This window comes from Bufo gargarizans, chromosome 7 (assembly GCF_014858855.1).
Source record: "Bufo gargarizans isolate SCDJY-AF-19 chromosome 7, ASM1485885v1, whole genome shotgun sequence".
NCBI lineage: Eukaryota > Metazoa > Chordata > Amphibia > Anura > Bufonidae > Bufo > Bufo gargarizans.
Window position 1 is genome coordinate 103,673,815 of NC_058086.1, and position 19,727 is coordinate 103,693,541.

A 19,727-nucleotide genomic window follows, 5' to 3' on the forward strand; every position below is an offset into this window, starting at 1 on the left:
AGCCTGAGTGACTTCCTTGGTTTTAAGGTGTTTACTCCACTGCAGTTCATGCTTTGCATGCAGGTGCCTGGTCATGCAGGTTGTGCTCAGGTTCAGAACGTTAATGCCTCGCTTCAGGCTCTGATGGCACAGCGTGCAAACCACTCGGGTCTTGTCGTCAGCACATTGTTTGTAGAAGTGCCATGCCAGGGAACTCCTTGAAGCTGCCTTTGGGGTGCTCGGTCCCAGATGGCGGCGGTCAGTAGCAGGCGGAGTCTCTTGGCGGCGGGTGTTCTGCTTTTGCCCACTGCTCCCTCTTTTGCTACGCTGTTGGCTCGGTCTCACCACTGCCTCTTCCTCCGAACTGTGAAAGTCAGTGGCACGACCTTCATTCCATGTGGGGTCTAGGACCTCATCGTCCCCTGCATCGTCTTCCACCCAGTCTTGATCCCTGACCTCCTGTTCAGTCTGCACACTGCAGAAAGACGCAGCAGTTGGCACCTGTGTTTCGTCATCATCAGAGACATACTGAGGTGGTATTCCCATGTCCTCATCATCAGGAAACATAAGTGGTTGTGCGTCAGTGCATTCTATGTCTTTCACCGCTGGGGAAGGGCTAGGTGGATGCCCTTGGGAAACCCTGCCAGCGGAGTCTTCAAACAGCATAAGAGACTGCTGCATAACTTGAGGCTGAGACAGTTTCCCTGGTATGCATGGGGGTGATGTGACAGACTGATGGGGTTGGTTTTCAGGCGCCATCTGTGCGCTTTCTGCAGAAGACTGGGTGGGAGATAATGTGAACGTGCTGGATCCACTGTCGGCCACCCAATTGACTAATGCCTGTACCTGCTCAGGCCTTACCATCCTTAGAACGGCATTGGGCCCCACCATATATCGCTGTAAATTCTGGCGGCTACTGGGACCTGAGGTAGTTGGTACACTAGGACGTGTGGATGTGGCAGAACGGCCACGTCCTCTCCCAGCACCAGAGGGTCCACTAACACCACCACGACCATGTCCACGTCCGCGTCCCTTACTAGATGTTTTTCTCATTGTTATGGTTCACCACAACAACAAATATATTATTTGGCCCAATGTATTGTATTCAAATTCAGCGGGATATAAATTTGAGGCCTAGTATTTAGGCGCTGGGTGACCGGTATGGATTTAGTGACAGAATTAGACTTGGAAATGCACAGAAGCGTGTGTGTGAAGTTATTCTGAATGACCCAATGTGCACCTTGAATATTATATACCCTTTTTGGGATAGATTTCAAATAGCTCTGATATAGCAGGAACCACTAAATTATGAAATTGCTAAATTGGGAATTGTACTTCAACCCAGAACAAAAAATGTGCTTTGACGGGCACTAAATAACTTTCCCAGCTACAACAGGACAGCGGTAACGAGAGATTTAGAGGGATTTAAATTTGAGGCCTAGTATTTAGGCGCTGGGTGACAGGTATGGGTTTAGTGACAGAATTAGACTTGGAAATACACAGTAGCGGGTGTGTGTGAAGTTATTCTGAATGACCCAATGTGCACCTTCAATATTATATACCCTTTTTGGGATAGATTTCAAATAGCTCTGATATAGCAGGAACCACTAAATTATGAAATTGCTAAATTGGGAATTGTACTTCAACCCAGAACAAAAAATGTGCTTTGACGGACACTAAATATCTTGCCCAGCAACAACAGTACAGCGGTGGGTAACGAGAGATTTAGAGGGATTTAAATTTGAGGCCTAGTATTTAGGCGCTGGGTCACCGGTATGGATTTAGTGACAGAATTAGACTTGGAAATGCACAGAAGCGTGTGTGTGAAGTTATTCTGAATGACCCTATGTGCACCTTCAATATTATATACCCTTTTAGGGATAGATTTCAAATAGCTCTGATATAGCAGAAACCACTAAATTATGAAATTGCTAAATTGGGAATTGTACTTCAACCCAGAACAAAAAATGTGCTTTGACGGACACTAAATATCTTGCCCAGCAACAACAGTACAGCGGTGGGTAACGAGAGATTTAGAGGGATTTAAATTTGAGGCCTAGTATTTAGGCGCTGGGTCACCGGTATGGATTTAGTGACAGAATTAGACTTGGAAATGCACAGAAGCGTGTGTGTGAAGTTATTCTGAATGACCCTATGTGCACCTTCAATATTATATACCCTTTTAGGGATAGATTTCAAATAGCTCTGATATAGCAGAAACCACTAAATTATGAAATTGCTAAATTGGGAATTGTACTTCAACCCAGAACAAAAAATGTGCTTTGACGGACACTAAATATCTTGCCCAGCAACAACAGTACAGCGGTGGGTAACGAGAGATTTAGAGGGATTTAAATTTGAGGCCTAGTATTTAGGCGCTGGGTCACCGGTATGGATTTAGTGACAGAATTAGACTTGGAAATGCACAGAAGCGTGTGTGTGAAGTTATTCTGAATGACCCTATGTGCACCTTCAATATTATATACCCTTTTAGGGATAGATTTCAAATAGCTCTGATATAGCAGAAACCACTAAATTATGAAATTGCTAAATTGGGAATTGTACTTCAACCCAGAACAAAAAATGTGCTTTGACGGACACTAAATATCTTGCCCAGCAACAACAGTACAGCGGTAACGAGAGATTTAGAGGGATTTAAATTTGAGGCCTAGTATTTAGGCGCTGGGTCACCGGTATGGATTTAGTGACAGAATTAGACTTGGAAATGCACAGAAGCGTGTGTGTGAAGTTATTCTGAATGACCCTATGTGCACCTTCAATATTATATACCCTTTTAGGGATAGATTTCAAATAGCTCTGATATAGCAGAAACCACTAAATTATGAAATTGCTAAATTGGGAATTGTACTTCAACCCAGAACAAAAAATGTGCTTTGACGGACACTAAATATCTTGCCCAGCAACAACAGTACAGCGGTGGGTAACGAGAGATTTAGAGGGATTTAAATTTGAGGCCTAGTATTTAGGCGCTGGGTCACCGGTATGGATTTAGTGACAGAATTAGACTTGGAAATGCACAGAAGCGTGTGTGTGAAGTTATTCTGAATGACCCAATGTGCACCTTCAATATTATATACCCTTTTAGGGATAGATTTCAAATAGCTCTGATATAGCAGAAACCACTAAATTATGAAATTGCTAAATTGGGAATTGTACTTCAACCCAGAACAAAAAATGTGCTTTGACGGACACTAAATATCTTGCCCAGCAACAACAGTACAGCGGTAACGAGAGATTTAGAGGGATTTAAATTTGAGGCCTAGTATTTAGGCGCTGGGTGACAGGTATGGGTTTAGTGACAGAATTAGACTTGGAAATACACAGTAGCGGGTGTGTGTGAAGTTATTCTGAATGACCCTATGTGCACCTTCAATATTATATACCCTTTTAGGGATAGATTTCAAATAGCTCTGATATAGCAGAAACCACTAAATTATGAAATTGCTAAATTGGGAATTGTACTTCAACCCAGAACAAAAATGTGCTTTGACGGACACTAAATATCTTGCCCAGCAACAACAGTACAGCGGTGGGTAACGAGAGATTTAGAGGGATTTAAATTTGAGGCCTAGTATTTAGGCGCTGGGTCACCGGTATGGATTTAGTGACAGAATTAGACTTGGAAATGCACAGAAGCGTGTGTGTGAAGTTATTCTGAATGACCCAATGTGCACCTTCAATATTATATACCCTTTTAGGGATAGATTTCAAATAGCTCTGATATAGCAGAAACCACTAAATTATGAAATTGCTAAATTGGGAATTGTACTTCAACCCAGAACAAAAAATGTGCTTTGACGGACACTAAATATCTTGCCCAGCAACAACAGTACAGCGGTAACGAGAGATTTAGAGGGATTTAAATTTGAGGCCTAGTATTTAGGCGCTGGGTGACAGGTATGGGTTTAGTGACAGAATTAGACTTGGAAATACACAGTAGCGGGTGTGTGTGAAGTTATTCTGAATGACCCAATGTGCACCTTCAATATTATATACCCTTTTTGGGATAGATTTCAAATAGCTCTGATATAGCAGGAACCACTAAATTATGAAATTGCTAAATTGGGAATTGTATTTCAACCCAGAACAAGAAATGTGCTTGAACGGACACTAAATAACTCGCCCAGCTACAGCACTAGGGACAGATTTAGCTGGATATAAATTTGAGGCCTAGTATTTAGGCGCTGGGTGACCGGTATGGATTTAGTGACAGAATTAGACTGGGATATGGCCAAAAAATAAACAGACTATTGCTGGTTAAATGCACTTGGTGTGACAGCTTCACCCTGATGTAGGCTTTAGCCAAAAAACAACCACACCATTGAGGGTTAAATGCACTTGGTGACAGGCGCAGCTTGCCCCTGATTTTGTATATGGCCAAAAAATGAACAGACTATTGCTGGTTAAATGCACTTGGTGTGACAGCTTCACCCTGATGTAGGCTTTAGCCAAAAAACAACCACACCATTGAGGGTTAAATGCACTTGGTGACAGGCGCAGCTTGCCCCTGATTTTGTATATGGCCAAAAAATGAACAGACTATTGCTGGTTAAATGCACTTGGTGTCACAGCTTCACCCTGATGTAGGCTTTAGCCAAAAAACAACCACACCATTGAGGGTTAAATGCACTTGGTGACAGGCGCAGCTTGCCCCTGATTTTGTATATGGCCAAAAAATGAACAGACTATTGCTGGTTAAATGCACTTGGTGTGACAGCTTCACCCTGATGTAGGCTTTAGCCAAAAAACAACCACACCATTGAGGGTTAAATGCACTTGGTCGCAGCTTGTGCTGGCGCACCACAAGACACAAAATGGCCGCCGATCACCCCAGAAAAATGAGACTGACAAACGGTCTGTGCAGCCTAAAAACAGTGAGCAATTGAGGATCAGCAGCTCAATGATCCACAGCTGCAGATCGATCAGTTAATCAAGTCCTTTGGAGGAGTTAATCTGCCTAATCTCGCCCTACTGTCGCAGCCGCAACCTCTCCCTACGCTAATCAGAGCAGAGTGACGGGCGGCGCTATGTGACTCCAGCTTAAATAGAGGCTGGGTCACATGGTGCTCTGGCCAATCACAGCCATGCCAATAGTAGGCATGGCTGTGATGGCCTCTTGGGGCAAGTAGTATGACGCTTGTTGATTGGCTGCTTTGCAGCCTTTCAAAAAGCGCCAAGAAAGCGTCACAAAAGCGCCAAGAAAGCGGCGAACACCGAACCCGAACCCGGACTTTTACGAAAATGTCCGGGTTCGGGTCCGTGTCACGGACACCCCAAAATTCGGTACGAACCCGAACTATACAGTTCGAGTTCGCTCATCCCTAGTTACAAGGAAGACTATGTTAGGGTTTTTCCAAGTGAATAGGCCATCAATTTCTGACTGTGGGGGTCTGACCCCTGGCAACCGCCCCAATCAGCTGTTTGAAGAGGTCACGTCACTCCGGTGAGCGCCACAGCCTCTTCCTAAGCCAATGAAGTAATATTCATTAGTCATGTGGCCTAGGCGCTGCTTAATATCATTCAAATGAATGGGCCTGGGCTACAATAACAAGCACACCTGCTATACAATGGACGGCACTGTGCTTGGTATGGTGTGAAGATGTTGCAGTGTTCACCAGAGCAATGTAGCCTCTTCAAACAGCTGATTAGTGGCAATGCCTTCTGTTGGAACCCAAACAATCAAATATTGCTGACCTAACCTGGGTATAGGGCATCAATATTGAACACCTGTAAAACCTCTTTAACGTCATGTTTGGAGCCTATATCTGCTGTATTGATTGGAAGAAGATACCTCACATACAGTATATGCCACGCGTATTTGAAGTGCTCCATTTATTTGAAAAAGACCAAGATAATGTTTTGGCCAATGTTGAGCTGGTATAGGTTGGTATAGCTTTTATGCAGTATGGAATAGCATAGTACATGATATTATTCCATTGAAAGGCATACAGAAAAACTTAAATTTAAGTCTGTTATACTTTTTTTCACATTGGGATCCTATTAGCAATGTTGCATCCTGTAAACCTTTACAGTGGGATATCTCAAAGTCTTCCATTAGTAGCCTATATATTACTAATTGGAGTGACGTGCACAGAGAATATATAGCACTACAGAAGCCATACAGTTCCCTAGTATGGACCCATGTAGGTGCATTAAAATAAAGAAAACTAGTCACCTTCTTCCTCTGCCTTGAGGTGGAAATCATTGAGATAACAGATAATGATTATACGAGATATACATTATACGAATATCTTCAAACAAACTCACGTCTAGGATTTCATTATTACATGTCACAAATGATTTGGCACAATTATAATAATTTAAAATATTGGCATAAAAATGATAAAATGTACCTTCTCTAGCATCTTCTGCCAAAACTGTCGCCACAGTATAATCACAATAATCGCCACTAGTATAAAGATGATGGCAACTAAACAACCAATCAGAAGGCGTGTGTTGCTGTCATCTATTTTAAGAGTAGGGTCTAAAAAGAGAATACTATGTTATAACACTTTATTGGTTTCAAAAATATTTTACATACAATTGGGATGATTTATTAAGACTGGCATGTTAGATGTAGATGTCTTAATAAGGCCTCCTGCACACGACCGTATGGCTTTTTCAATGTTTTGCGGTTGTTCAATTTTTTTGTTTCCGTTGTGTTTCCGTTTACGTTCAGTTTTTCTGTTCCGTTTTCTGTATGGCATATACAGTTCAGAATAATTACATAGAAAAACTTGGGCTAGGCAAAACATTTTCAATAGATGGTTCCGCAAAAACAGATATGGAAGACATACAGATGCATTTCCATATGTGTTCCGTTTTTTTTGTGGACCCATTGAGTTGAATTGAGCCACGGAACGTGATTTGCGGGCAATAATAGGACATGTTCTTTCAACGGAACAGAAAAACGGAAATACGGAAACTGAATGCATACGGAGTACATTCATTTTTTTTGCGGAACCAGTGAAATGAATGATTGGGTATACGAACCGTATACAGAAGGCAAAAAACGGCCAGTAAACGGGAAAAAAAACGGTCATGTGCAGGAGGTGCAGAGTTAGGCCTCCTGCACACAACCGTTTTTTTTTTTCCCGTTTACTGGCCGTTTTTTGTGTTCCATATACGGTACGTATACGGAATCATTCATTTCAATGGTTCCGCAAAAAAACTGAATGTACTCTGTATGCATTCCGTTTCAGTATTTCCGCTTTTCCATTCCATTGAAAGATAGAACATGTCCTATTACTGCCCGCAAATCACTTTCCGTGGCTCCATTCAAGTCAATGGGTCCGCAAAAATAAACGAGGCTCCAGCCTAAATTTACGCCACCTCCATTGCTGGCGTAGATTTTGATAATTTTCTACGCCTAAAACAGGAGTAGAAAATGATAAATGAGATGAGCCAAGAACCCCAGCCCCCTTCTCTGCCCATGGCACGCCCCCTATTTTTTTAGAACTGGCGTGTGTGGCGTGGATACGGAAGAAGTCGCAGATTTGGCCACAAATCCCCTTTGTAACCTAATCTGCAACAGATATATGGCAAAAATTGGGAAATATCTATTCATAAATGACCCCCAATGTTTCCAAAATCAAAGTTCCAGTGACAGGAAATGTGCAGTTCATCTAGTAACTAGTCAGTCAAATGTAATGATCACTCTGTAGGCAGGGAATAGTAATATTTTGGCTGGATTCACACAAACTGTTTTTGATGTAGTTTGAGCCAAAGCCATGAGTGGATTAAAAGGAAATGGAAAGTTTCCACAACTGTTTCAAAAACCGCACGTGTGATACTAGCCTCAAGAGCACATGCTGCATACTTTATCTTGAGAGACCAGCATGTAAGGGTAGATGTAGATAAATAATCAGTGACACCTCAGCAGTAGTGTTGAGCAAACTTTTATTCTCAAGTTCAGCATACAAGGTTTGTAACTTATACCATACCATAACTTATGGTCCTTGGTAGCAGAATCCATAACAGAATTCTTGTATGACAAACTTGAAAACACAGGTTCTCTAAACACTACTCAGCAGCCACATTTCCAAAGATGAGATTTCTTACACTGGATACACTGCAGTACATGATATTCAATTCAAATTAACTCAAAATGTAGGTGCTCCAATAAATTACTCTGTAAACATAGGAAAAACAGCATTCATCCCAGTTTAAGGGCTCATGCACATGACCGTTGGCTGTTTCTTTGTCCGCAAATTGCGGATCCGCAAAACATGGATACCGGCTGTGTGCATTCTGCATTTTGCGGCTTGCCCCTAATAGAACAGTCTTATCCTTGACAGTAATGCTGACAACATAAGAACATGTTCTATAATTTTGTGGAAGACACGGAACAGATATGTGGATGCGGACAGACAGGAGTGCTGTCTGCATCTTTTGAGGCTCCATTGAAGTGAATGGGTCTGCATCTGACCACCAAAAAATGCTAATTGGATGCAGACCAAAAATACATTCATGTGCATGAGCCCTAAAGGGAACCTGTAAAGTTGAACACGGTGTATGAGCTGAAGGTAGCATATTATAGAGCAGGAAGAGCAAAGCAGATTGATATATTGTTTTGTCGGAAAAGATTCCTTACAACTACAGAAGACGCATACTTGAATTACTAATCCTAAATTAATTACAGAAATTATACAACATTGTTAGCCTTTTTTTTTTTTATGTTTTAAAGGAGTATATTATGACATAATTTGTATCAATTTTATCAATTGTTGCACAATGTTTGATAAATTGAATGATGCATGACATCCACCAGACATGTTTGCCTTCTGGAGAGGGCTGCGCATACAAGTGCAGTGCTGTACATTGTATAATGGCTGTTCTCGGTATTGAAATTTAGGAAATGTTAAAAAGTCATAGGCGTCGGAATATGGCAAAGCAAAGAAAAAAATGTCAGAGCTTTAAAGTAGGGAAAACCATATTTGCTATTGTTATCATAATGACTTGAAGAATAAAGGGAAACTTAACTTTTATAGAGCAGTAAACACTGTAAAAACGAAATCCATAAAATAATTGCATTGTTTTTCAATTCCCACTACTTTTAGAATTTTTCCAGCTTCCCACTACATTGTATGGAATATTAAATGGTGCCACTTGAAATTATACCTTGTCTTGCAAAAAAACAAGCCCTGATACGGCTGTGTGAATAGAAAAAAAAAATATAGGTCTTGCAAGGCAGGGAGTAAAAAATGAACACGAAAAAAATGAAATCTAAAGTGTATTGTTAAGTACGGCAGATGTTATTGGGAAGAGAAGGATAAGATGAAGTGAATATTTTTGCTCTAACTGCTGCCAGTGAAGAGTGGATTTCTCCCCTCTCCCCACTGAATACACATACATGTTCAGCAAACCAATTGTGGATGTGGAGGGAGTGGAAATTAAAACAAATTTACATAATTATTGTCTAATTTACCACACTTTACCATTCACCTTTAAAAACTGGAGTGAATATTGTAAAGACGAAAAATATTGCTGCTTTTTGTTTTACAAAAAAGGCCCAAAAAGTCACAAAGCAGTATTTTTGCAACTTTGCGAAGCCAGAATATTTCTCTCTGTCTCTCTCTCTCTCTCTCTCTCTCTCTCTCTTTCTCTCTCATTTCTACAGGGAGGGCTATTTATATGGATACACCTTAATAAAATGTGAATGGTTGGTGATATTAACTTCCTGTTTGTGGCACATTAGTATTTGTGAGGGGGTAAACTTTTCAAGATGGGTGGTGACCATGGCGGCCATTTTGAAGTCAGCAATTTTGAATCCAACTTTTGTTTTTTCAATAGGAAGAGGGTCATGTGACACATCAAACTTATTGGGAATTTCACAAGAAAAACAATGGTGTGCTTGGTTTCATATGCTGTGAAGATACAAGATGTGCAGCACCTGAAACTGCGGATACTGGAAGCCTGTGCTAGCATTTCTCCTGCCGTGTTGCTATCAGTGTGTGAAGAGTGGAATAAGAGGGTTTCATTGACAATCCAACACAATGGGCAGCGCATTGAACACATTTTATAAGTGGTCGGAAACTTGTAAATAACTCATGAAAGAATAAATTTACATTAAAACCAAGCACACCATTGATTTTCTTGTGAAATTCCCAATAAGTTTGATGTGTCACATGACCCTCTCCCTTTTGAAAAAACTAAAGTTGGACTCAAAATGGCCGACTTCAAAATGGCCGCCATGGTCACCACCCATCTTAAAAAGTTTCCCCTCTCACATATACTAATGTGCCACAAACAGGAAGTTAATATCACCAACCGTTCCCATTTTATTAAGGTGTATCCATATAAATGGCCCACCCTGTACACTAAACCCTCTTCAATAGCAGTGGATTCCTGTGGCTTTATTCCTGCTGGGTGTGGTCCCAATAAACAGACTCTAAGGCTAGGGCTACACAATGAAATTTGTCACGCAACATTTTTTCGCATGACAATTTTTATAATGATAGTCAATGGTCTCGCACTGTGACATGCTGCGACACGACAGTCGCAAAAAAATCTTTCAAAATGGAGCGGTTTGATCACACAGGCGCAGGCAGTAGGCGGTACTGTGCTTGCGCGAGATTTCAGCCAGACAAATTAAAGATTCCAGGTGCGTGGCTTGAATGAATTAGCTGATGTAGCAGAGCTGTTAAACTAGGGTGTGGGATGATACTGCATAACGAGGGGGCGTACTTGGGCTCTAAATAAAGGCGATCTAGGCACTGCAGGGAGGCGTTACTGGGCTCAGAGGGTGAAGAATAACGCACTCGGGCACCTTCAGGGTTCATTTGCATAATACAAATAAAAGCATGAATATAATAAAGAAAACCACTGCAGGAGATAAGGTATTTTATTAAACATGGCAATGGTGAGAGCTTAATATGGTCAAACCAGGTGACCGATTCCCTTTGATGAAGCACTGACGTGCGAAAAGGCCATCGCCGAACCTCAATCACTGCATGTATTTAAGTCCGTCCCATGACACATCACATTTGTATTCAGCTTTTGAATCCAGCCATTTATGTACTCAGCTTTATACATGAACTTAGCGTTCTGATGTATTCAGCCATTGATGTATTCAGCTTCTGATGTATCCAGCTACAGCTTTCAATGTATTCAGCTTCTGATGTATCCAGCGATCTATCCTGGAGAATTAAAAAAAAGCTTGTTGCACCGACTGATGAGTGCCGCCTGAATATTATTCTTCCATTTGTTGTCAATCATATGTACCCTAAAATAGTACCAACAAAACTTCCATCTTATTGTAATGACCGGTGTCACGTACAGGGAGGAAAACAGGGAAAGCCCTGCCTAAGGGAGAGGGAAAGGTGGTGACCCCTAACTCACCTTGCGGCTGGCACCTGACTGCCCTGACGTCCCTAGACGGGTTCCTCACCCGTGCGGCGATCACGTGCCTAAACCCTGGCTTTCCCTGAAATGAGCCCTAGATAGTGAACGGGCTGGTGGGATCGCTAGTCCTCACCACTGCACTAAGAGGGAAACACCAGGGAGAGGACAGACAAACACAGACAAACACAAACACCCAGGTGGACGACAACAACTGTCCACAAAGGTCCAACAGGGATCCGGAGGGTAGCGTTCTGAATCAACAGTCAGAGAACGCAGCAACACAGCTCCAGTGGGTCAGGATAGATGTCCAGGCAGGAAGCTCTATCTCTGGCAACCAGAGAAGTGTGAGAGAGGAATATAAGGAGGTTTGGGAGTGCTGGACAAGGAACAGCTGAGGAGAAGGAGCTACAGATCCCTGAGTGAGCCAAAAGGGTTTGCAAAGCAAACCCAGAAAGCTACCATAAGGAAAACAGCCCTATCTTAAATAGAGCGTGCAGCCAACCGCTGCGACTTCCTGACCCCGGGTATAACGGAGTCAGGCGTGGTTCTCGATACCCTCGTGACAGTACCCCCCTCTCTACGAGGGGCCTCCGGACACTCAGGACCAGGTCTCTCAGGATGAGAGGCATGAAAAACCCGAACTAACCTGTCGGCGTTTACCTCAGACGCAGGAACCCACATTCTTTCCTCGGGACCGTAACCTCTCCAATGCACCAGATATTGAAGAGAGCGGTGGACCCGACGAGAATTAACAATTTTGGATATCTGAAATTCTAGATTACCATCCACGACAACAGGAGGGGGTGGCAGCGGTGATGGTTCTAGAGGTGGAACATATTTTTTGAGTAACGACTTATGAAAAACATTATGAATTTTAAAAGTCTGAGGTAACTCCAGGCGAAAAGCCACGGGGTTGATGATGGCTACAATTTTGTAAGGGCCAATAAACCTAGGACCCAGTTTCCAAGAGGGAACCTTCAATTTAATATTCCTAGTAGACAACCACACATAGTCATTCACTCCTAGGTCCGGACCTGGCGACCGTCTCTTATCAGCCATTCATTTGTATTTACCTCCCATATTTTTCAAGTTAACTTGCACCTTCTGCCATACCGATGAAAGAGATGACGAAAAACGTTCCTCTTCGGGAACCCCAGAAGACCCCCCCTCTTTGAAAGTACAGAATTGGGGATGAAAACCATATGCACCAAGAAATGGTGACTTGCCAGTGGATTCCTGACGACGATTATTTATGGCAAACTCAGCTAACGGTAAATATGATGACCACAACTCTTGGTTTTCAGACACAAAACATCTTAGATATGTCTCAAGGTTTTGGTTGGTTCGCTCAGTCTGTCCATTCGACTGAGGATGGAAAGCTGAGGAAAAGGACAAGTGTACCCCCAAACGGGAACAAAAAGCTTTCCAAAATTTAGAAATAAACTGGGTACCCCGATCCGAAACAACATGGGAGGGGACCCCGTGAAGCTTCACGATTTCACTGACGAATACCTGAGCAAGAGTCTTAGCATTAGGTAGTGCGGGTAACGCAATGAAGTGTACCATTTTGCTAAACCTGTCCACTACTACCAAAATCACTGTTTTACCCGCAGACAAAGGTAAGTCAGTGATAAAATCCATTGACAGATGTGTCCACGGTCTATTGGGAATGACGAGTGGTAATAGAGACCCTGCAGGACGTGTATGTGAAACTTTTGTGCGTGCACAGGTAGAACAAGAAGACACAAAATCCAATACATCCTGACGCAACCTTGGCCACCAAAAACGACGAGACAATAGCTCCAAGGTTGCTTTACTACCCGGGTGCCCAGCAAGTGCCGAATTATGATGTTCCTTTAATAATTCGAAACGTAGGTTCAACGGTACAAACAATTTCTCTGAGGGGCAAGAGACCGGGGCGTCCCCCTGGGCCTCTAACACCTTCCCCTCCAAAACAGAGTGTACCGCAGAGACAACCACTCCTCTTTGTAGAATGGGCACCGGATCACTCACATTACCCCCTCCAGGGAAACAACGAGATAGTGCATCAGCCTTGGTGTTCTTTGCCCCAGGACGATAGGTAATAACAAAGTTAAACCTGGTAAAAAATAGCGACCACCTAGCCTGTCTAGGGGTGAGACGCTTAGCTGATTCGAGGTACAGGAGATTTTTGTGGTCCGTAATCACAGTGACGGGGTGGACTGCCCCCTCTAAGAAGTGGCGCCACTCCTCAAACGCAAGTTTAATAGCTAATAGTTCCCTATTGCCAATATTGTAGTTCTTTTCTGCTGCAGATAGTTTTTTCGAAAAGAAAGCACAAGGACGCCATTTGCCAGGAGACGGACCCTGAGACAGACACATTTTTCAATCTTAGCATATAATTCATTCATCCGTAGGACCTGCAGTACTTGTCTGACATGCTCCTCATGTGTTCTCAAATCAGGCGAATAAATTAAAATATCATCTAGGTATATTACCACAAACCTGCCGATTAGATGACTAAAAATGTCATTAACAAATGTTGAAAGACGGCAGGAGCATTGGTCAGACCGAAAGGCATAACTAGATTTTCATAATGCCCCTCAGGGGTGTTAAACGCTGTCTTCCACTCATCCCCCTCCTTAATACGAATCAGATTGTAGGCCCCCCTAAGATCAAGTTTGGAGAACCACCTAGCACCCGCAAACTGATTAAACAGGTCAGGAATGAGAGGAAGAGGGTATGGGTCTCGGATGGTTATCCGATTTAATTCGCGAAAATCTAAGCAAGGACGCAGGCCCCCATCTTTCTTTTTAACTAAGAAAAACCCTGCAGCCACGGGTGAAGAAGAGGGCCTGATGTGTCCCTTAGCCAAGCTCTCGGAGATATAATCTTTCATGGCTTGTCTCTCTGGACCCGAAAGATTATATAACCTGGTCTTGGGTAATTTTGCGCCGGGAATAAGGTTAACCGGGCAATCATAAGGACGATGAGGTGGTAACTTCTGACAACCCTTTTCAGAAAAAACATCCTCAAAATCCGAAATAAATGTAGGTAGGGTAGTTATGGAGGCGACTAAGCAATTGCTATTTAAGCAATTTTCTCTGCACTGCTCACTCCACTCCAATATCTCCCTTGCCTGCCAATCCACTACTGGATTGTGCGCTACCAACCAGGGAAGACCCAGCACCAGCGGAGTGGGAAGCCCCTCCAGAACATAACCTGAAAGCATCTCGTTATGGTGGTCCCCTACCCGAAGGTGTATATTATGAACAATGTGGGTGAGGTTTCTCTGAGACAGGGGAGCAGAATCAATAGCGAATATGGGAATGGGTCTCTGTAACGTACAGAGAGACAAACCCAAAGTGCGGGCAAAATGGGCATCTATCAAATTTACCCCTGCTCCACTGTCTAAAAAGAAAGAAATAGTCTCCGTCTTATCACCAAAAACAATAACCGCTGGCAACACAAATTGCGATGTACGTATGGAGGAGACGTATACCCCCCGGCTGACATCCTCCACACAGCCTGGGGTTAGTAGTTTTTCCGACGGTCTTTTGTTTCTGAGGAAAGAAGGACAGACATTAATGAAATGACCCCTCTCCCCACAAAAAAAAAAAAACCCACGCCTACGGCGAGCCTCAGGAGGACGGACCTGATGAGTAGTTCCTCCTAGCTGCATAGGCTCGTCTAAGTCCGTACAGACTAACTGCTGCTTGAGAGGAGTTACCAATTTCTCCCCTTCTTTCAACCTGTCCCTAAGGCGTCTCTCTATACGGATAGAAAGGGACATAACCGCATCAAGGGAAAAGGGGGTCTCATATAATGCAAGCGCATCCTTAACCCTTTCGGATAACCCAGAGCAGAACTGACTCCTGAGAGCCGGGTCGTTCCATTGGGTATCCGTAGCCCACCTACGGAATTCAGAGCAATACTCCTCTACCGGCCGTTCTCCTTGTAAGAGTCTCCGTAATCTTGATTCAGCCAGTGCTACTCGGTCAGGGTCGTCATATATGAGACCCAAGGCCCCGAAAAACTCATCCACTGACCGAAGAGCCTGGGAATCAGTAGGTAAAGAGAACGCCCAGGACTGCGGGTCCCCCTGCAGCAGGGAAATAACAACCCCCACCCGCTGATCTTCATTACCAGAGGAGTGAGGGCGCAGTTTAAAATATAACTTACAGGCCTCACGGAATGCCAAAAACTTGTCCCTTCCCCCAGAAAATCTGTCAGGGAGAGGGACCTTGGGTTCCGCAACAACCTGCACGCGTGTGATAAAAAACAAAATGTGGTACCCAGACCCGAACCCGGACTTCTTCACTAAAGTTTGGGTTGGGGTTAGGTGTTCTGTTGATTTTATTATTTGCCCTTCTAATACAGAATGTTAACTAAAATGTCCATTGAGGGGTTTCAAAATAAAAAAAATAAACTCACCTCATCCACTTGATAGCGCAGCTGGTATCGTCTTCTTTCTTCTTCCTACAGGACCTGCAAAAGAACCTGCTCTGACGTAATCTCGCTCACTACGAGGGGGGAGAATTGTGACGTCAGCGCAGGTCCTGCTAAATGAAGATAGAAGGATCTTCTATCTCCATTCAGCAGGACCTGCGCTGACATCACCGTGCAGACCACGCATGATTTCGGCAGCGCAGGTCCTTTTGCAGGTCCTTTTACAGGTCCTGCAGGAAGAAGAAAGAAGACGATACCGGCTGCACGATCAAGTGGATGAGGTGAGTTTGATTTTTTTATTTTGAAACCCCTCAATGGACATTTTAGTTAGCATTCTGTATTAAGAATGCTATTATTTAATGGGGTCTGGGGTTGCTCATCCCTATTTACTAACATCATCTCCTAGCAACCATGTGCGAAAATCGCACGGCATTTGCACTTGCTTGCGGATGTTATGCAATTTTCACGCAGCCCCATTAATTTCTATGGGGCCTGCGTTGCGTGAAAAATGCAGAATATAGAACATGCTGCAATTTTCACGCAACGCACAAGTGATGCGTGAAAAACATTGCTCATGTACAAAGCCCATTGAAATGAATAGGTCATGATTCAGTGCGGGTGCAATTCGTTCACGTCACACATTGCACCCGCCGGAATACTCGCCCCATGTGAAATGAGCCAAAGGGTTAACAAAGTTTGTAAAATCAGTTTTGAATACCTTGTGGGTGTAGTTTCTAAAATGGGGCGATTTATGGGTGTTTTCTATTATGTAAGCCCCACAAAGTAACTTCAGACCTGAACTGGTCTTTTCTTAAAAATGTTAAGGTTTGCTTCTAAGCTTCTAAGCCTTCTAACTTCCCAAAAAAGGAAAATGTAATTTACAAAATGATCCAAACATGAAGTAGACATTTGGGAAATGTAATAACTATTTTAGGAGGTATCACTATCTGTTCTAAAGCTGAGAAATAGAAATTTAGAAAATTGCAAATTTTTCCCAATTTTTGTTAAATTTTATTTTTTTTATAAATAAAAATGAAATATTTTTACTCAAATTTACCACTGTCATGAAGTACAATATGTGATGAGAAAACAATCTCAGAATGGCTTAGATGCATAAAAGCGTTTTAAAGTTATCACCACATAAAGTGACACATGTCAGATTTGCAAAAATTGCCTGGGCAGAAAGGTGAAAACTGGCAGGGTCCTGAAGGAGTTAAGCTGGTTAAGCTCACCGGGACAGAACTAAGTATATGCAAGAAAGTCTGCACAACATACCGAGCCGGAGTACATAATTACCAGGTACCACGTGGGGAAAGTGAGGAAAGTGGAGAGAGCTTATGCACCGCAAGCATCAATACACCATAGACAACATTGAGGCACCACGTGGGACGCCGAGACGGAGTGCGGCAGGCAGTGTACGTAAACACACTGAAATGACCGGCGAAAATCTTGTTATCTGAAATAAAAAATAGTGAGTACGTACTCTTGACTATATAATCAAGTCCTGGGCAATATAAAACAAGAGGAACTCATGCATATATGTCTGAATAATACAATTTAAAACCGGATATCTGTGATATAGTATATGGTGCGGCCACAACGGGTTGCAACATAGGAGACGACAATACATATAAGAACTATAAAGACTGTGACAATATATCTGCTATACAGGTGAAACTCGAAAAATAGAAATTAACGTGCAAAAATCCATTTATTTCAGTAATGCAAATTAAAAGGAGTTGCATTAATGCAGTCTAAAATTTTAATTTTGTAAAAAGGGTCATTATTCTAGGCTCAAAGTGTCACACTCTAGTCAGCTAATTAAGCCATACCCCATGAGCAAACGGTACCTCAAAATTGTGACTTTGGGGTTTCATAAACTGTAAGCCATAATAATCCAAATTATAACAAATAAAGGCTTGAAATATCTCACTTTGCATTTAATGAGTCTATTTCATATATTAGTTTCACCTTTAAAGTTGTATTACTGAAATAAATTAACTTTGCATGATATTAAAATTTCTGTATAAGGTCATATACTATAAGCACATCGTTAACCAGGATATATTATAGATATCTGTTGCAAAGTTACAAAACAACTTTTTGGCTACATTTGAATTACATATGATATCAATCACAAGATAACATTGTCCTCCTTATATGCAACATATATGACCTCTTATGGTATCTTATATAGGATCTCTTATGGTATTCAATATATTTATTTTACATATACCACCTCACATCAACTCCTGTGGAGTAGATGTGAAGGAACTATATGGTAGGGCCCTAATCAACAGTTTTAATTTTATATATAAAAAAGAAAAGAAATTACATTTTTAAGGATACTCTAGGGACTGGTACAGTGCCAAGTGATTGGCACAAGGCAAACGTGGTGCCCATATTCAAAAAAGGATCAAAGTCCTCCACAGGTAATTATAGACCAGTTGGTTTAACTTCTGTTGTGGGAAAAATGTTTGAAGGAATCTTAAGGGACTATATACAGGAGTATGTGACTATAAAGAATATTATAAGTGATAACCAGCATGAGTTTACCAAGGACAGAAGTTGTCAGACTTACCTGATTTGTTTTTATCAGGAGGTGAGTAGTAGCCTGGACAGAGGGGCAACTGTGGATGTAGTGTTTCTGGATTTTGCAAAGGCTTTTGATACTGTCCCTTATAAACGCTTAATAAGTAAAGTAAGGTCTATTGGCTTGGAAAGTACAGTTTGTAATTGGATTGAAAACTGTCTGAAGGACCGTATCCAGAGAGTTGTGGTCAATGATTCCTATTCAGAATGGTCCCAGGTTATAAGTGGTGTACCCCAAGGTTCAGTGCTGGCCCCTTTTATTATTTAATGTATTTATTAATGATATTGAGGACGGGATGAATAGCACCATATCTTTTTTTTGAAGATGACACTAAGCTGTGTAGAACTGTACAGTCTATGGAAGATGTCCACAAACTACAAGCTGACTTGAACACTCTGGCAAATGAGGTTCAATGTGGATAAATGTAAAGTTATGCACCTTGGCAGTAATAATCTCTGTGCATCATATGTCCTAGGTGATATAGCACTGGGAGAGTGACTTATAGAGAAGGATTTGGGTGTCCTTGTGGATGGTAGATTTCAGCACACAATGTCAATCAGCTGCTTCTAAGGCCACCAGGATATTGTCATGCATTAAACGAGGCATGGACTCGCAGGGCAGGGATGTAATACTACCACTTTACAAAGCGCTGGTGCGGCCTCATCTGGAATAAGCAGTCCAGTTCTGGGCACCAGTATATAGAAAGGATGCACTGCAGCTGGAAAAAGTACAGAGGAGAGCGACTAAAATGATAAGGGGCATGGAGGATCTTGGTTATGAAAAAAGATTAAAAGAATTTAATTTATTTAGTCTTGAGAAGAGACGTCTAAGGGGGGACATAATTAACCTGTACAAGTATATAAATGGGCCATACAAAAAATACTGCGAAAAGCTGTTCCATGTAAAATGTGCTCAAAAGACAAGGGGGCACTGCCTCCAACCGAAGAAGAAAAAGTTCAGTCTCCAGAAGCGTCAAAGCTTCTTTAATGTAAGAACTATGAATCTGTGGAATAGACTTCCTCAGGACGTGGTCACAGCAGGAACAGTGGACAGTTTCAAAAAGGGTTTAGACGAATTCTTAAAAGTAAAAAACATAAATGCTTATGAAAACGTGTAGAAATCTGAGTCTCACTTCCTTCTGGGATTCGCGTCCCAACCTATCCCTTGGTTGAACTTGATGGACGTTTGTCTTTTTTCAACCTTATTAACTATGTAATCGCATATCCAGCTGCTATGCTTTGATCTAATCCATGCTACTTTAGCAGAAAACAGCACTAAATAGCGCATGTGTACAGCCTCCTACGCTACATGCTAAATGAGGCATTAGAGTACATTTTGATCAAAAGGCATAAGCCCAATCATC

General features: G+C 42.2%; 1 protein-coding gene across 1 annotated transcript in view; it reads right to left on the reverse strand.

Moving 5' to 3' along the window:
* DDR2 (discoidin domain receptor tyrosine kinase 2) overlaps positions 1-19,727 on the reverse strand; it is a 1,312,077-nt gene that overhangs the window by 406,542 nt on the left and 885,808 nt on the right. Inside the window, exon 10 of the mRNA XM_044301410.1 lies at positions 6,354-6,484. Within this exon, the coding sequence (XP_044157345.1) occupies positions 6,354-6,484 (131 nt within the window). The remainder of the gene's footprint in view (positions 1-6,353; positions 6,485-19,727) is intronic.